This window comes from Sinocyclocheilus rhinocerous, unplaced genomic scaffold (assembly GCF_001515625.1).
Source record: "Sinocyclocheilus rhinocerous isolate Xijiao unplaced genomic scaffold, SAMN03320098_v1.1 scaffold3000, whole genome shotgun sequence".
Taxonomy (NCBI): Eukaryota; Metazoa; Chordata; class Actinopteri; order Cypriniformes; family Cyprinidae; genus Sinocyclocheilus; species Sinocyclocheilus rhinocerous.
In genome coordinates this window covers 312,806-328,553 of record NW_015639757.1, presented here as the reverse complement: position 1 = coordinate 328,553, position 15,748 = coordinate 312,806, and the positions used below count along the sequence as shown (strand labels likewise).

General features: G+C 35.7%; 1 protein-coding gene across 3 annotated transcripts; it reads left to right on the top strand.

Moving 5' to 3' along the window:
• Positions 1 to 2,555: 2,555 nt before the first annotated feature.
• Positions 2,556 to 15,748, top strand: LOC107751555 (macrophage mannose receptor 1-like). Of its 3 annotated transcripts, none has more exons than XM_016567299.1 (32): positions 2,556 to 2,630; positions 3,258 to 3,519; positions 3,691 to 4,074; positions 5,126 to 5,302; positions 5,473 to 5,625; positions 5,748 to 5,861; positions 6,148 to 6,285; positions 6,717 to 6,896; positions 7,006 to 7,163; positions 7,288 to 7,404; positions 7,511 to 7,626; positions 7,827 to 7,975; positions 8,079 to 8,278; positions 8,397 to 8,518; positions 8,914 to 8,986; positions 9,081 to 9,234; positions 9,348 to 9,383; positions 9,475 to 9,641; positions 9,791 to 9,852; positions 9,936 to 10,036; positions 10,205 to 10,347; positions 10,712 to 10,814; positions 11,042 to 11,181; positions 11,321 to 11,365; positions 11,456 to 11,555; positions 11,663 to 11,892; positions 12,261 to 12,426; positions 13,100 to 13,255; positions 13,351 to 13,464; positions 13,616 to 13,804; positions 14,383 to 14,415; positions 14,609 to 15,748. In XM_016567299.1, exons 2-32 carry the CDS (start codon positions 3,360 to 3,362, stop codon positions 14,821 to 14,823), a joined length of 4,395 nt encoding a protein of 1,464 aa, XP_016422785.1. In that variant the 5' UTR covers positions 2,556 to 2,630; positions 3,258 to 3,359; the 3' UTR covers positions 14,824 to 15,748. The 3 variants fall into 3 exon arrangements, with proteins under 3 accessions (XP_016422785.1, XP_016422782.1, XP_016422783.1); XM_016567296.1 differs by having other exon boundaries at positions 11,453 to 11,555; XM_016567297.1 differs by lacking the exon at positions 2,556 to 2,630 and having other exon boundaries at positions 2,973 to 3,519; positions 11,453 to 11,555.

Here is a 15,748-nt window from a genome sequence, read left to right as displayed (position 1 = left end):
AAAGAAAATTGGCCAAAAAAAAATCGGCATCATATATCGGCCATCGGCTGCTCTGATTTCTAAATATCGGCATCGGCATCGGCCAGAGAAAAACCCATATCGGTCGACCTCTAGTGTAGACCACTAAAATTCCCAAATTGTTAGAACAGCACCAACCTCATCACTGCTAAATTCAACACGGCTGTTTTGCCAAAAATAAATAAATAAAATAAAAAACGGTTATTTTCTATAAGGGAATGTAAAGGCAGTTTATAAACTATGAAAGGTAAATATTGTATTGGGTAAGTTGATGTCCTGCTGTGGGACATTATTCTCATTAAAAAAAATTTTTTTTTATAATTATTATTATACATTCAATTTTATGACTATATGAAGAGAAAATATGGAATATTTAAACTTTTAAAAAATTGAACACAAAATTCAATTTGAACAAAAAAGGTGATAGAAAATACGTAAAAACTGTACACGTAATATTCTTCCTTAATCATGCATAACTTACTCCGATTCTGGAATCCAATTCAATTGCTATTCAGAATTTTTATTTCTCTTTTCAAGTGTATTTTTGAAATTTTCATAATAAATTGAGCAACCGTGTGGTTACACTATCTGTACACACTATCCAGTCGACATTGTGCAATGCACTTAACCATCACACACAAGACCATCAATGCCAGTAGTCAGGCAGGTTCCCCACTTCTCTTACTCACTGTGACTAAGTGTCCCTCCCCATCCTGCAAACTCAGCACAGAGGACATAAAAACAGATGTGTTTGGAATCACTGTGGAAAGCGAGAGACGGAAATGAATGATTATGAAACACCAGACAAAAAAGGAAGTGAAACTTGCTTTCCTCCATCAACCTTCCTTATACTTCATGAGTCAATTCCACACATCCAAACACATGGAACCACATAGGCTGACTATCAGTTTGACCAGTGAGATGACTAGAAAAAACTGCAAAGATAGCAAAAAAAAAAAAGACAGAACTGTTACTTAGAAAACCATTTCAAAGACGTACAACACTTGCATAGACAAAATACTTAATATTTGTATAAATAAAACCCTACATATTCTTAAACACAAAAATGAAACCTAGGTAGGCTACTATGAGTTTTTAGGACTTTACTGGACTGACAATTAGCTATTTATATTTTTTTGTATTCATATTTTATAACTCCTTGCATATAAGAGTTCATATTTTCTGTATTTTCTCTTGCCATGAAGATTGGAGTTGTTGCTGGGCTTTGGGATGTGCTCAGCTTCTCAAATAAGGAAAAATACATCTACAAGCAGAGAGTTGATGAAGTAGAACTCCAGCCCCCGCTACCACAACACCTGCTCTCAAGAATGTATGTACACCACTTGCATCCAGGAACTTTTGTGTGAAGGTAAAATTATGGCAATGACCATGATGATATTCCTTATGATCTTCATTATATATTCATTCGTTATCAAAGCACATTTGAACTGCGATTATTTAGGCAATAACACTTGCAATCACGCTGTGCAATCCACGAGGCCCCAGATAATCACAACCATGATAATAGTATAGTCTGTACAATAACAAGATTGTGAGTGCGATTTTGTTTTTTAAACATTTGAGCAATTTACGTATCAAACCAAATCCGACCAGTTGTGCATTTCGAGAATCCACGTCATCATGGAGCGAGAGAAAACAAACAAAAAAAAGGCTTTTGAAACTCGTTCAATTGCTGCAGACAACATGCACTTCCGTTAGCGAAAAAGAAATCCCGAGTTTTGAATGTGAGGTTACAGTCTAATAATAAATAAATAAATACGCGTAAGATACTGATAAACAACGCCACAAACAAATACACATGGCGACAAGTGCCATCCGATCACGACCAAATGACTCTTATGAGTTGGCTCATTTAATGAATCGTTCAAAAAGATTACTTTTTTGTTACAGAAGTTACTGTTTTGAATCAGACGATACTTCATTCAGTCCGTTATAGGGTAGTCATACTTTCATCAGAAATGCCAGTAAGTCTCCAGGATGCATAGCCTACTGTAAATGGTATTACTGCATGTGATACATTACTATCAGTTATTGTTACACATTTCTTGCGGTTCTACTCTCAGAATTGACGGCAATCATATTTTGGTTTGCATTGAGACACAGTTCTCAAGTTCACACAGGCGATACACTGATGAGCATCATGAGTAAACAGAATTATAATGTCCTCTGCCAGAACAGAGACGAAAACCCCATGTAGTCAGGAGACATGAGAAAAAAAATCTAAATTTGGAAAGTGTGTTTGTGCCATATTTCTTTTAAAAAAATACCATGTGATTTAATATTTTACAATAAAATGCAAAAAAAATCTTTAATACATTTTAAGTATAGCTTAAGTGTCCATATTTCTCACAATGTTTTCTTCTGTAAATTAATATCTTTGTGTCAGATCTTTCTGTGTATGTAGCAGATGTGGGGCTGTTGAGGGAACTGTTTTTTCTGCCAGTTTATAAAGCATGGGATTTGGGAGGCACCATTTCAGGAGGGCCTGTGGCTCTCCGATGGGCCAGCAGTTAATCAGTGATGTGTTGTTCCTATAGGCATCTGGCAACTGGTTCTCATGAGGCAGAAAGATAGTGACGTCATAACAATGGGTAAGTATAAATGTATGCAAAATGAACTAAAATACAAAAGGGTGATTGGAGGCAAATCTGTGAAAAATGATTTGTAATTATTTAATTATTTATCATTTAATTATTGAATAAACGTATTGATATAATTTTATATTTCTAAATAGAATTATTATTTATAAAGTAACAGGTGCGGGTCACAGACAGTACAGTAATAGTTTTAACAGTATCTAACAGTATTAGGGCTGGCATGACCTTAACATATTTTCTTATGTGTTAAATTGCTGTCACCACAAGTTTTTACACAGGATGTCCAGGAACATGAGTACAAGGCATAACAGGAAATTGCATTCAGATCATAAATTTTAAGTGTAATTCAGTTTTGTTGTACAGCTATTGTTGTGTATGCTGACAGGGCAGAACCATTGCTGGGAAGAGGGAATGTCTCAGTGATTTAGGAGGTGACAGTGACTATAGGACAGGTTTGACTTCTTCCGGATGGTCTGGCATGAACAAACATCGTGTAGTACCAAAATGATCTGTGTTACTCAAATACCCAAACCAAAACACTTATTCACACCAAAATTCACAAAACAAGCTGACTAAGACCATATTTTCGATAATTGAGAAGACACCTCATTCTTTCCAAAGGAGCCGTGTGACGTTAGTGTTTCAACAGTTTTGAAGAAAAAGACATGTGACAGGATGTGCTTCTGATTGGAGCAATCGAACCAGTTTAAAGGGCAGGTCTGCATGAGCGAATGTGAGACTGCAGAATCTCAGCCAAAGACAGAGGATGACACTGGAATGAACCTAGGAGCAGCGCAAAATATATTTTGGATCAAGATGAAAATAATAGTAACAGTAGTTATATTACTCATATTACATCTATCAAACTGCTTTGCACAGTCAGGTATGTCTTTTTTTTCTTTAATCAAACTGAAAAAATGAATGACAATAATAATCATACTTTTTGTTGTAGCAAATAGTATTATTTATTGTGAAAAAAAGAATTATGATATAGTACATTGTATCTGTGTGTAAATAACTGAATGCTGCATCATCTCACCAAATTTTTGTGCAGGAGGAAACTTTCTAATATATAATGTGGATTATAACAAATGCATGACCAGCTCCCTGGAACGGCTTGCCAACTGTGACCCATACAGTAACTCACAACAGTTTCGCTGGACTTCAAAGAATCGCATTTTGAACACGTTCACAAAGAAATGCCTTGGAGTAGGAAGTAAAACAGTGGGCAAAAAACTGCAGTGGCTGATTTGTGAAGATGACAATGTTCTGCAGAAGTGGGAATGCCACAGTGATACATTGCTTGTCCTAAAGAACGAGTCTCTGTATCTGGCTGTTAATGATAATGGTGTGCCAGTGATCTCAAAAGACACTGGAACGAAGAGCAAATGGACAATTCAAGGAAAATTAAACAGCATTTGCTCCAAGCCTTATGAAGGTATGTGTCTATTGAACTTATTGTCAAAGTGACAATGCAGGGTTTTTTTTTCTCATTCTATGAAAATGTCTGTTATTCAATCAGGAAGTAAAAAACAACAGTTATTTCACTGCATAATGGTGAAACAAAACATTGATTCCAAACCGTTTTTGTCCTCATTAGTAAGTCTCTAGAATATGCTTACCCTAACTAATATTATGCTCATTAATTTTATTCAAATGCCCATTATAATGAATTTTAAACAATTATAAATCCAAACTCTGGGTGAAGTCTCAAGTTGCTTCTCCCTTTAATGAGACGGCTAAGCTTGTTTGTCTTTCACAAGTTTTTCAACAGATCAGTGGCCATTGCGTAAACAGCTTAGACTAGTCTTACAAGTTAGTCATCTGTTTTTTTTTCTTCAAGACTGGTCATAAATTTTTTTCCAAGTCGGTTGCATAAAAACATAGATTTGAATCTGAATAGTTAGACCGATTATTCCTTGGCTTAGGAAGTCTGAATAGTGGTTATGTTTATGTGTAACTGGCCCCTGGATGCAATCACAAAAAAAAGACCTAACACTGATTTAATTGATTAAAAATCAGTTCATCAGTTCTGTTTTACAGGCTTTAAAAAACAAAATCAAATCATGCCCAAGCACCCTTGAAACCTGTGTACAGTAGCTGCAGGTGTACTGCTACACGTCTCTTTAAAATAGTTTATTCTGGTTAATCAATTGCTGCATCCATATTTGGATATTTCCTAATATTTGCAAATCCCTTTCTCACAGTGTCAGGTAGCCAGGAACTGGTTTGTTGTTATATACTACCCTTGAAACCAACGCAACTGATTTATTATATCAATTTTTGCATAGAAAGTGATTTCCAACACCTGTACTATTTAATATTTAACTGGATGATTAAATTAATATTTTATAATTTTATTGCAAATGTAAATGTGTATTTAATTTTATTACAAATGTAATGCTTTTGTGCATAATCTGATAATTTCACAAGCACTATAAATGATGGTTCAAATAACTGATCTACAAACTCTACATCTTAATTTACAGAATTGTATACCATTGATGGAAATGCATTTGGGCGCCCATGTCAGTTTCCTTTTCTTTATGAGAAAAAATGGTATGCAGATTGTACCAAAACTGATGAACACAATCAACGTCTATGGTGTTCTGTTGAGACAGACTACAGTGTTAATCAGCTGTGGGGCTACTGCCCAACACGTGACAGTAGGTTTTTTTCTCGTTCACTTTATATTTCAAATGTTGCCTGCATGATAAATATTAAATCTTTGAGACTGCAATTGTTAATTGTCCATCAATGAAGGCTAAACTAATAACATATATTCCAACAATGAAACATTGGCTTGCACATATTGATGAGTAGTGATGATTTGCAGATGCATTCTGGGCCAAACATCCTCTGACAAACGTCTATTACCAAGTGAATAGTAGGTCAGCCCTGACATGGTACCAGGCTAGAAAGAGCTGCCAGCAGCAAGGTGGAGAGCTGCTGAGTGTCTCTGAACCTCACGAACACACCTTTGTAGCAGGTACAGTCCCATCAAAGAGATTCTCTGAATGAAACTGTTCATCATTACATGCACTAATGTAATATTGATAGATGTCTAGAAATATCCAAAGAATAAAACATTAAGAAAACTGTCTTATCTAGGAATTGTTCAGACGACTCAAAGTGCACTATGGACAGGACTGAATAAATTAGATGTAACCAGTGGATGGCAATGGAGCAATGGACAGCCGTTACGTTATCTGAAATGGCTCAGTGGTAAGACCATCTTTCAGTCAAAGGATTCAGTCTCATTGAATTAATGTAGCTCAACTGGAAGAGCACAATACAACAACACTAGTTTGATTCCCAGGGAGCAAACAAACAGATAAAAAGAAATATGTACTTCAATAAATGTAAATGCAGCATGAATTGAGAGACCTTCATTTTGCCTTTATTCACCATATCCTAGATGCTGTGGCCTGTATTGAATAGCTAAATGAACAAACAAAATCAACATTCACTAGCTACTTGACTGAAATGATAATTTCTCTCTTTGTTGAAGGATACCCAACCACACAACCAGGCTACAGTTGTGGAGTCCTGAAAAATGCTTTTGGTTCTGAATGGTCAAATGAACCTTGTTCTGAAAAACATGGATATATCTGCCAAAGAGGCCATTCTGTTCCTACTCTTCCACCAGGTAGGCTTCCCAGTCACTCTTTCTTTCGTATAGCAGCGGTTCTCAAACTGTGGGACTGGAATTAGTGAGTCAAGCGTTGTCCGAAAAAAAAAGAAAGAAAAACCTATAGCGTTATTTGAGTCAGATCTTTTAATGATTCAGTCTTGAATCAGTCTATATGAGTTGTTCTTATACATTTGACTCACTTATTGAACTGCATGTCAGTGCATTATTAACCTACTTCAATATGGGCTATAATAATTTGTTTAGGAATATATATATATATATATATTTTTTTTTTTTATGCTTTTATGTCTCATATTACACTCTAAAATGTATGGTCTTAAGTTTGATTACACCTCTTGAGGTGGGTACTAGCACCAAAAAGTTTAGGAACCTCTACCACACTGTATATGGTGTTGGTAATGTGTTATCCTTGTCTTTTTGGACAGTGGTGGACACTGGCTTTTGCCATAGCCCCTGGATTCCATATTCAAGCAACTGTTATCTCCTTCATCGCACCAAGCAAACATGGCTGGAGGCGCGAGACTCCTGTCTGCGGGAAGGAGGAGACCTGCTGAGTATTCTTAGCAAAGAAGAGCAAAGCTTTGTCATCACACAGCTTGGATACTGTACGTTTTGATGATCAGAATACATTTTTAACAGTGCTGTTGCAAGAAAAGGTATGGAATTCACCCCTATATGAGGTTGTTAGTCGATCATCTACATCTCTGTTTTCAGTGAAAACAGACGAGCTGTGGATTGGTTTCAATGACCGTAAAACACAGATGCTGTTTGAGTGGAGTGACCAATCTAGCATTCCCTTTGCCTCATGGGAGGTGAGTGAGCCGAGTCACAGTGCTGTCCATGCAGAGGACTGCGTGTTGATGAGAGGAGAGGTAAGAACTTTGTATGTAAGAAGTAAGAAGCGTTTACTAAAAACGTTTTGCACATTATTTGAGAAGTAATCTTAAATTCTAGTTGTCTTCCTCATAGCATTATTAATGACTGTTTCACATTTAGGAGGGAAAGTGGGCTGATGATATTTGTGAAAATAAGTATGGATTCATCTGTAAGAAGGTGGCCAGCTCTAAAGCCTCGAATAATGATACAGTTGTAACAAGCCCGGGATGCAAAACAGTACGTATTTGTGTGATTAGAAAAAGACCTAATGTCTTGTACTTATTGTTCTTGGTCATCAGGTGGTGAAATGTATTTACTGACAGCTCTCTTATTTTTTGAAAAGGGTTGGACCAGGTATGGGTACTACTGCTACAGGGCAGGATCCGAGACTAAGACCTTTGAAGAAGCAAAACAGATGTGTGAAAAAGCTGATTCTCAACTGGTAGATATTTCATCCAGGTCAGATCACTTCTTCAGTTACATGCTTTCTGTCCTTTCTAGCCAACATCTGACACTGAACTCCTACTAACCTTAAAGCAATTGAAATAAAACTTTTCAAAATGTATATGTAAAATATTTTATATTTAAAAGGTATGAACAGCTTTCAGTGTTATTTTCTGCCTTTCAAAAGGCTTAATCTGTTTGTTTTCCCCCATTAGAGTAGAAAATGCATTCCTCGTTAGTGTAGTTGGAGCGCGACCAGAGAAGTACTTCTGGATTGGGTTGTCTAATCAGAAGGATCTGCACACTTTTGAATGGACCAACACTAAGCAAGTCTCATTTACTCATTTCAACGCTGGGATGCCAGGTACTGTACTCAATGTCAATTAAATTATTATGTTTCTGACTTTTCATAATTACAGTACTACATTTTAAAGTGTCTTTTTCTTAAAAAAAAAAAAAAAATTCAGGAAGAAAACAAGGCTGTGTTGCCATGACGACTGGAATTGTTGCTGGGCTTTGGGATGTGATCAGCTGCTCAAATAAGGAAAAATACATCTGCAAGCAGAAAGCTGATGGACTAGTTACAACTTCGGCCCCACCAACCACACCTGCTTTAAGCTGTCCCGGAGACTGGATGCAACTTGTGTCTAAAGAGTTTTGTGTCAAGGTAAAATGGGCTTTTAAAGCTATTTTCATGTTGAGTTTTGGGTAAATTTGTTATTTAAAACAAAATAAAAGAGATTGTAGAACGTCTCCTAACACATTACACTGTCTCTTTCTGGCAGTATTTTAATGTACCTATGAGCCAAATGAAGACTTGGGATGAAGCTCTTGACTTCTGCCGAGAGCTTGGCGGTGATCTCCTGAGCATCCATCATGAGGCTGATATTCCTTGGAAACAAGGAGGGTAATATCTATCATTCCTTTTGCATAATGACAGCTGATGAATGTCCAGCTAATGGACAAACATGTTTCACTGGTATGACAATACCACATGATCAATAACAGACTCTATTTCATGTGTTTCAGTCACATGACTCTTCAGCCATCTGACCATCATAATCCACAATAATTACCCACAATTAAGCCACAATCCATATCCATACATTTGCATATACATGTCAATGAATGCTATATTTGGCTGAGTCTCAGTGTTCTTGTGTTTTTGTATTCCTTGATAAACTGTGATAAATATGGTGGATGAGCAAAAAAGTCACATGACTGAAAAAGATGAATGCATAAATTAATGATTAAAAAAGAAAGAAAGAAAGATAGAAAGAAACTATGTGGTTTTGCTTGTAGAGTGTATCCAGCATGGATTGGTTACAGAATGTACGATCCCTCTGTGGGTTTTGTTTGGAGTGATGGTTCTTCGGTGAGTTCACAAAGAGTTTGTTAAAAGAAAATAAATACTAAATAGAATTCACATTGGATGTCATTTAGGTTTTTCAAAATCTACTCTATTTTAGTCATCCTATCAAAGCTGGGCTAGTGATGAACCAAACAATTTGAACAACATTGAAAATTGCGTTGAAATGAGAATTTCAATTTGGGACAATGATGGAGGGTGGAATGACGTAAACTGTCAAGACAGAAAGGACTGGTACTGTCAAATCCGAAAAGGTACATTTCAATCTGGCAAACGTCTAATTCTACCATCACTGGTTCAAAAGGAAAGTACTATTTTTCATTTTTAATTGAACACATGACAGCTAACTGCTTTGCTTTGTCTTTAGGAAAGATACCAAATGAATTAAATATTACAGATCCAGGTAAGTCTTATAATTGCACAAACACATTTTTTTGTCACTAAAGGGGTAAAAGAGGAACTCGAATTCAAACATTTATTTCTTTTTATTTAAGTTTATAATGAAACAGAGGATGGCTGGATTCAATTCCAAGGTAGCCAGTACTATGTGTCTCAGTACTCATCACTTTCTATGCACGACGCTCGGACATTCTGTAAGAAATCACATGGCGATCTTGTGGTTATCAGTGATGAGGATGAGCGGGTGTTCATTTGGCATCAGGTACGAGGGCTGAGTTACATTTTCTAGCAGCATATTTGTGGTCCATATATCACACAAAATGCATCTTTGCATCATTTGTTATTTTGAATATGTTTTATATTGCATTTAATTTGCTGACTCAGTGTAGTGCTTTTTTCTGTGTGCTGCAGGCTAAGGATTCGCACAATGATTTTATCATTGGTTTGACAGTTGATCTGGATGGGACTTACCAGTAAGTTTAAAGAATGCAAGCAGCATTCTATGTTCCCTTACAAAAGGACAAATAAACAAATACATTTTTTTTAATCTATAAAGGTGGATGGATGGGTCCCCTGTAGTATTTCAAGCTTGGGAAGCAAATCAGCCTGCTTTTAAAAACAGTGAGGAAAGATGTGTGAAGATAACCACATCTCAAGGTACATCATATCTTCTGATCTGTGAATATGGTGGATACTGTATAATTAGTGGAATGTGTTATTGACCACTGATAAATTTGGTGCAGAAAAGGTTTCTAATGTGTGATCAAATCACTGTTGATACATTTGATTAATTACATTAAACAAAAAGCATTTTGATTGTTACAGGACTCTGGGAAACTATTAACTGTGGTGATGAATATAATTTTGTTTGTAAGCGAAGTCAGTCACCTCCAGTGAACACCACAGTGGCCCCTACACAACAGCCAAAAGGAGGCTGTGCTCCTGAGTGGAAAAGCTTCAAAGGAAAAGTAATTATATTCTAAAATTATTAAAAATATATATATAATAATATAATAAATATTATAATTATAATAATGTGTTATAATTATACCTTCAAGTTTTACATGTAGACATTTTTAGTGTTTATGTAGTTTTTGTCATTGTGATTAAACAGTTCTGCATCAGATTGTTCTATAGCTCAATGAAATTAACATGTTTCACAGCAGAATCAGATCTCACTGAATAAAGCTGCGCTTATTACAAAAAATTTTAGTTGCATTGCTGTAATAGATTTTCCAATGCAACATTTGTGAAATTGTGTCATGATCTATATTTATGACAATTCATTTTTAGAAGAAAATAAATAATGGTCATTTATATAACACATTATAGTGCTACAACATGAAGGAAGACATGAAAACATGGACAGAAGCGAGAGGATACTGCAGAGAGCTTGGTGGAGATCTGGCATCTATTATAAGTAGACAACAACAAGGTAAAAGCTTTGTGATATTTCAATTAATGAATTAGACAAGAGATTTCAGCACTGCTCAAAATTAAAATAGATTAAAATGTGACATTATTCTAGAACTGCTGTATCGTGATTAGAAAGATTTTTTATGTATTGTTGTTATTATTATTATTATTATTTTTAGCTATGCACTTTGACTTGATCATTATCAGACACTGTATGTTTTATTTATTACATCACATTTGCTGCAGCCTTTTTAAGCACAATGATTAGAGAGAAAACCACAGACTTATGGATTGGATTCAGCAATTTGGCAAGCATGAGGTTCAAGTGGACAGATGGGAGTAAAGTTACATTCACCGAGTGGGCCAAAGGAGAACCTCAAACCTATGTATGGGCATTTATAAGTGTTTAAAACATTTTAAAACATTTGCAGCTTAATAAATTCCACGTTTAACCTGAAGATGTTTTGGTATGACTATGGACTGTTTATATATTATATAAATTTCTTTTAATTTTTTTCCACTCAGTGGCATTCATACTATTGGACAAAATATCACTATTCGGATGAACAGGTATACCCTAATAAGTGGAGATTATAACGGAATAGTATTGTTTTTATTGATAAAAGTAGTGGCTTTAATAGATGTTTCTTTTTCAAGCAGGAATGTGTTTTTATGGGCAAGGGTTCAAGCTCTGACTTTGGCAAGTGGGTGGCAACTGACTGTAATTCTACTCACGGTTTTATCTGCAGTCGCGATGTTGGTGAGTTTAGCTGAACACAGTGGACTTGCAGAGAAATTGTTGATATTTTGCAGGCTTATACCATTCTTCATATTTCGATTCCATTGTGTCACTTTTCACATGTTCAGATCCTGGTATTGCCCCAGTGCCAACTGGAGTTCCTAAAACCTTTGTCAAGCTTGGAAATTCATCTTTCAAAGTGATTCAAGAGAACCTAACGTGGAGTGACGCAAACCGTCGCTGTGAGGCAGAGGGGGCTCATCTGGCCAGCATTCGGGATTTGATAACACAAGCTTACCTTGAGTTGCAGGTCTATAGGGCCAAACAGCCCATGTGGATCGGTCTCAGCAGTACACAGGTACTGCACCGGAGTGAGAAACGGAAAGTCATGGCATTGCAATTAATAGGAATATTCAGTCATCCTTATGAGTTTCTTTGTTCTGTGGAACACAAAAGGAGATGTTTGGGAGAATGTACAGGCTGCTCATTGCCATACAATGAAAGTGAATGATTACTAGGGCAGTCAAAATCCAAAAAAGGACATATCTTAAAAGTGCCATAGAGATGCTCAAGAAAGTCATTTTACGTTGAGCATTATGTGGAAACAAATGTAATGGCGTGGTTTTCTAAATTAGTCTTTTGAAAACGAACTCTATAAATCCTACTTTTCTGTGTGTTTGATGATGACTCCACATAATCTACAAATTGTATATTTGTATTCAACAGACAAAAGGATATTTTCTATGGGCAAATAACTGGCCAATGAATATGGAGAAATGGGCACCTTCTGAACCACGGCCCAACCGTCCTTGTGCATACATGGACATAGATGGAGAATGGAAAACAACTCTCTGCAATCAAACCTACTACAGTGTCTGTGAGCAAACAACAGGTGAGATACAAGTGTGTGTGTGTGTGTGTGTGTGTGTGTGTGTGTGTATATCTCAAAATACAGCAAATAATTATGGATACTGTATCGAATTGTTCAGATTTTTAGAATGCATTAGAAAGGTTATTTTCCATCAACTCCTGTACACAAAGCTTTCCGTATACATGACACCCACCAGGAAGTCAAAACAGTATTTAAGTATTTTCAAATAGCAATATTTAAATATTTTCAAATATTCCATTTTTTTTAATATTGCCAGTAAGTTTTATTTTCCTCCACCAAATAAAATAGTTCCAAACTAAGCCATAGTCATACTGTCGGTCATGCATCTCAGTGTTATGAACAAATTGGTTGAGTGAATGATTCTGTTACTCACCGGTCACTTGTATTGTTTCTAAATGAATAAGTGTTTTTGATTGAACTGGCTGAATCATTGAGTCCATATCTTAATTATAAAGACTTTTTGCCACCTACTGGCATACAAATGTAATCCACAGAAAGAGTCAGTAAAAATGCAGTCTATCTTTTACATGCAAACAGTGTTGCGATACAAACAGGTAAAAGCCTCGGTACTCAGTTCTTGATGCAACACACATCCAATCATATTCCACACTGAATGGATAATACTTCTTGTATCAGCTTGGTAAACACTATTTCCATGCGACGTTCTCCACAGACATTCCCCCGGCAATTCCAGCACAGCATCCTGGGCACTGCCCACAAGAAGATGATGACAGTCCAGTGAGGTGGATACCTTTCAAAGACAGCTGCTATGCTTTTGTGATGGACCAGAAATCATGGAGCAGAGCAGCTAGACTCTGTATGACATGGGGTAAGGATCTAAAATTGATTTAAAAAGCTGTTTACTTAATTACACGACAGGTGCAAAGAACAAAAGAGTAACAACGTTTGCATTTTGGTTTTCAGGAGCATCTCTTGTCAGCATTAGGGATATAGAGGAACAGAAGTTTATAGAGAACAACCTCATGCTCATTGAAAGTTACAAAGACTTTTGGATTGGACTTTTCCACACCCAGAAAGGTAATGCGCCAAATATACATTCACATACAGGAACCTCTTCTGTTCAACACTTTTCCAGTGTCCCCGAGTTTTCACATTATTAGTGGTTGAACTCATGGGCCTTAAGGGGTTGGGTACATATGATCTCACCCTGGGTTATCTAACTACACAGGACACTGGTTATGGTCAGACAATACCGTGGTGGATTACACTAACTGGGCAACTGTGAATGATTATGAAGATGACGATCAAGAGCATTCTTGGAATCCTGACTGTGCATTAATCTCTTCCAAAACTAAAAAATGGAAAAAACAACATTGTGATTACTCTGCCTTATCATTTATCTGCAAAACCGCCAAAGGTACGTATTGTTGTCAGAGAAACACAGGATTATGTCTTATTAACTAATATGCTGGTTTCAAACACCTAATTCAAACCTGTCTTGTGAATTCAGTCTTGTTAGGTGACACAATAAAACCAGTTTGTTTCAGTATTTTACTGTTTAAATCTTCCTGAAAATTCATTATATATCCTATCAATTTTTAAATACAAGTATGTTGTGGAAGATGTCATTTTTCCTTTTATTTTAGACATTAGACATTCGTATTTCATAAAAATATTTTCTTCTCAAAAGACGGTAGGTCCACATATTGTGAGAATTTACCCTATATTTAGAAATGGATTTTGGGAAGAAAAAAATAAAAATAAAAAAATAAAAAAATAAATATATATATATATATATATAGAGAGAGAGAGAGAGAGAGAGAGAGAGAGAGGGATTTGTGACATGATCGATAAGATATGCTTAAAATGAATGTTTAAAGAAAAGGGGAAATAAAACACCAACATTTAACATTTATCAATCTATTTATCTATAACATTTTATAGACAGATGTTACATTCTTTGTTTTGAAAAATACCTGATTTTTTTTCCTGCAGTAATAAGTCCAACCACTAAGGCCCCACAAGAAGGTAATATTATGTCTTATCCTTAATGCCTTTAGTTTTTTTTTTTGTCAAGAAATATTCAAAAATCGAATTTTATGTCAAGAAAACAGCAACCGCTCTACTTTCAAATGGACTTATACAGTTTGATATAATGTGTATATCACAGTTTGACACTAGATAGTTTCTCTTATTATTTTTACCTCTTATTTCTTCACAGGTCCTGAGCCTCACAAGGTCAATACGGGTTTGGCTGTGTTCTTGAGTATTGCAGTGATCAGCATATTGGGAGCTCTGGCTTTCATGTACTACAGAAGTTCAAAAAGACAGTTATTGCCTACATTTGAAAATCCCATGTATAATAACAGAGATGCTGCTTATTCAGATAGTAAAGATAACAAAACATTGATTGGCAACATTGAGATCGCTGAATAGAACTGTGTTTTATAATGTCCCATTACTTGTATGTAAGAGACGGTCAGCCGATTATTATCATGAAATAAAAAACAATGACAGGGCTCATCAGGTTTATTTTGCGATAATGGCTGTATGTTATTCTGTTTACTACATGGCTACTCACCAAATAACTATTAATTTGGGTAGAAAATATTTTATGTTAGAAGAAATGTAGCAATGTTGAAACCAGTTGTCAATTACACAGTTCAGCACTCATTATGCCAAAAATGTGCGCCGCTTCAGAATGGTGCAAATGACCAGTCAGAATCAAATATTCCAAAGAATCATCTGGAATCAGTGGGTTTAATATGGCATTGCCACTTTTTTTGGAAGGGGTTTTCAGACTGTCTTTGAGTTTTTTAAGTTTTTGAATAAGCTGAATAAGAATTGGCTCTAAATAAATAGTTACACTTTGATATATCTGTTTTTGAGCAAACCACCAATTACACACCAACTGTGCAGTGCAGTTTAAGCATGGAAAAATTGTCATTTTTTGGAGTGCAGTGCCAAAAAATAGGATAAGATGACGTGTAAAGGTTAGCTGACATAGCAGCATTTGGAGTATGAGGACAGTGTTGGAACCAAATTTAGCTTTTCCATTTTTAGTTTCAGAAAATGTTATGCTCTCTTTGAATTCAGTGGCAATTTCAACCATTAGGAAATTGTAGTTTTTCCTGAAACACATTCAAATATAGAAGTGTTAAATTCACTTTTTTCCAGAACTGTACTTATTTTATATTTATACTGAATCTGTGCTCAAAAAAATCCTTCATAATATTGGTAACACTTTACAGTATGGTTCGTATTAGTCAACATTAATGCAGTAACTAACAGTAAGCAATACATTTCTTTCAGTATTTATTATTAATATTCATTCATTTTAGGTAATAAAAATACAATTGTT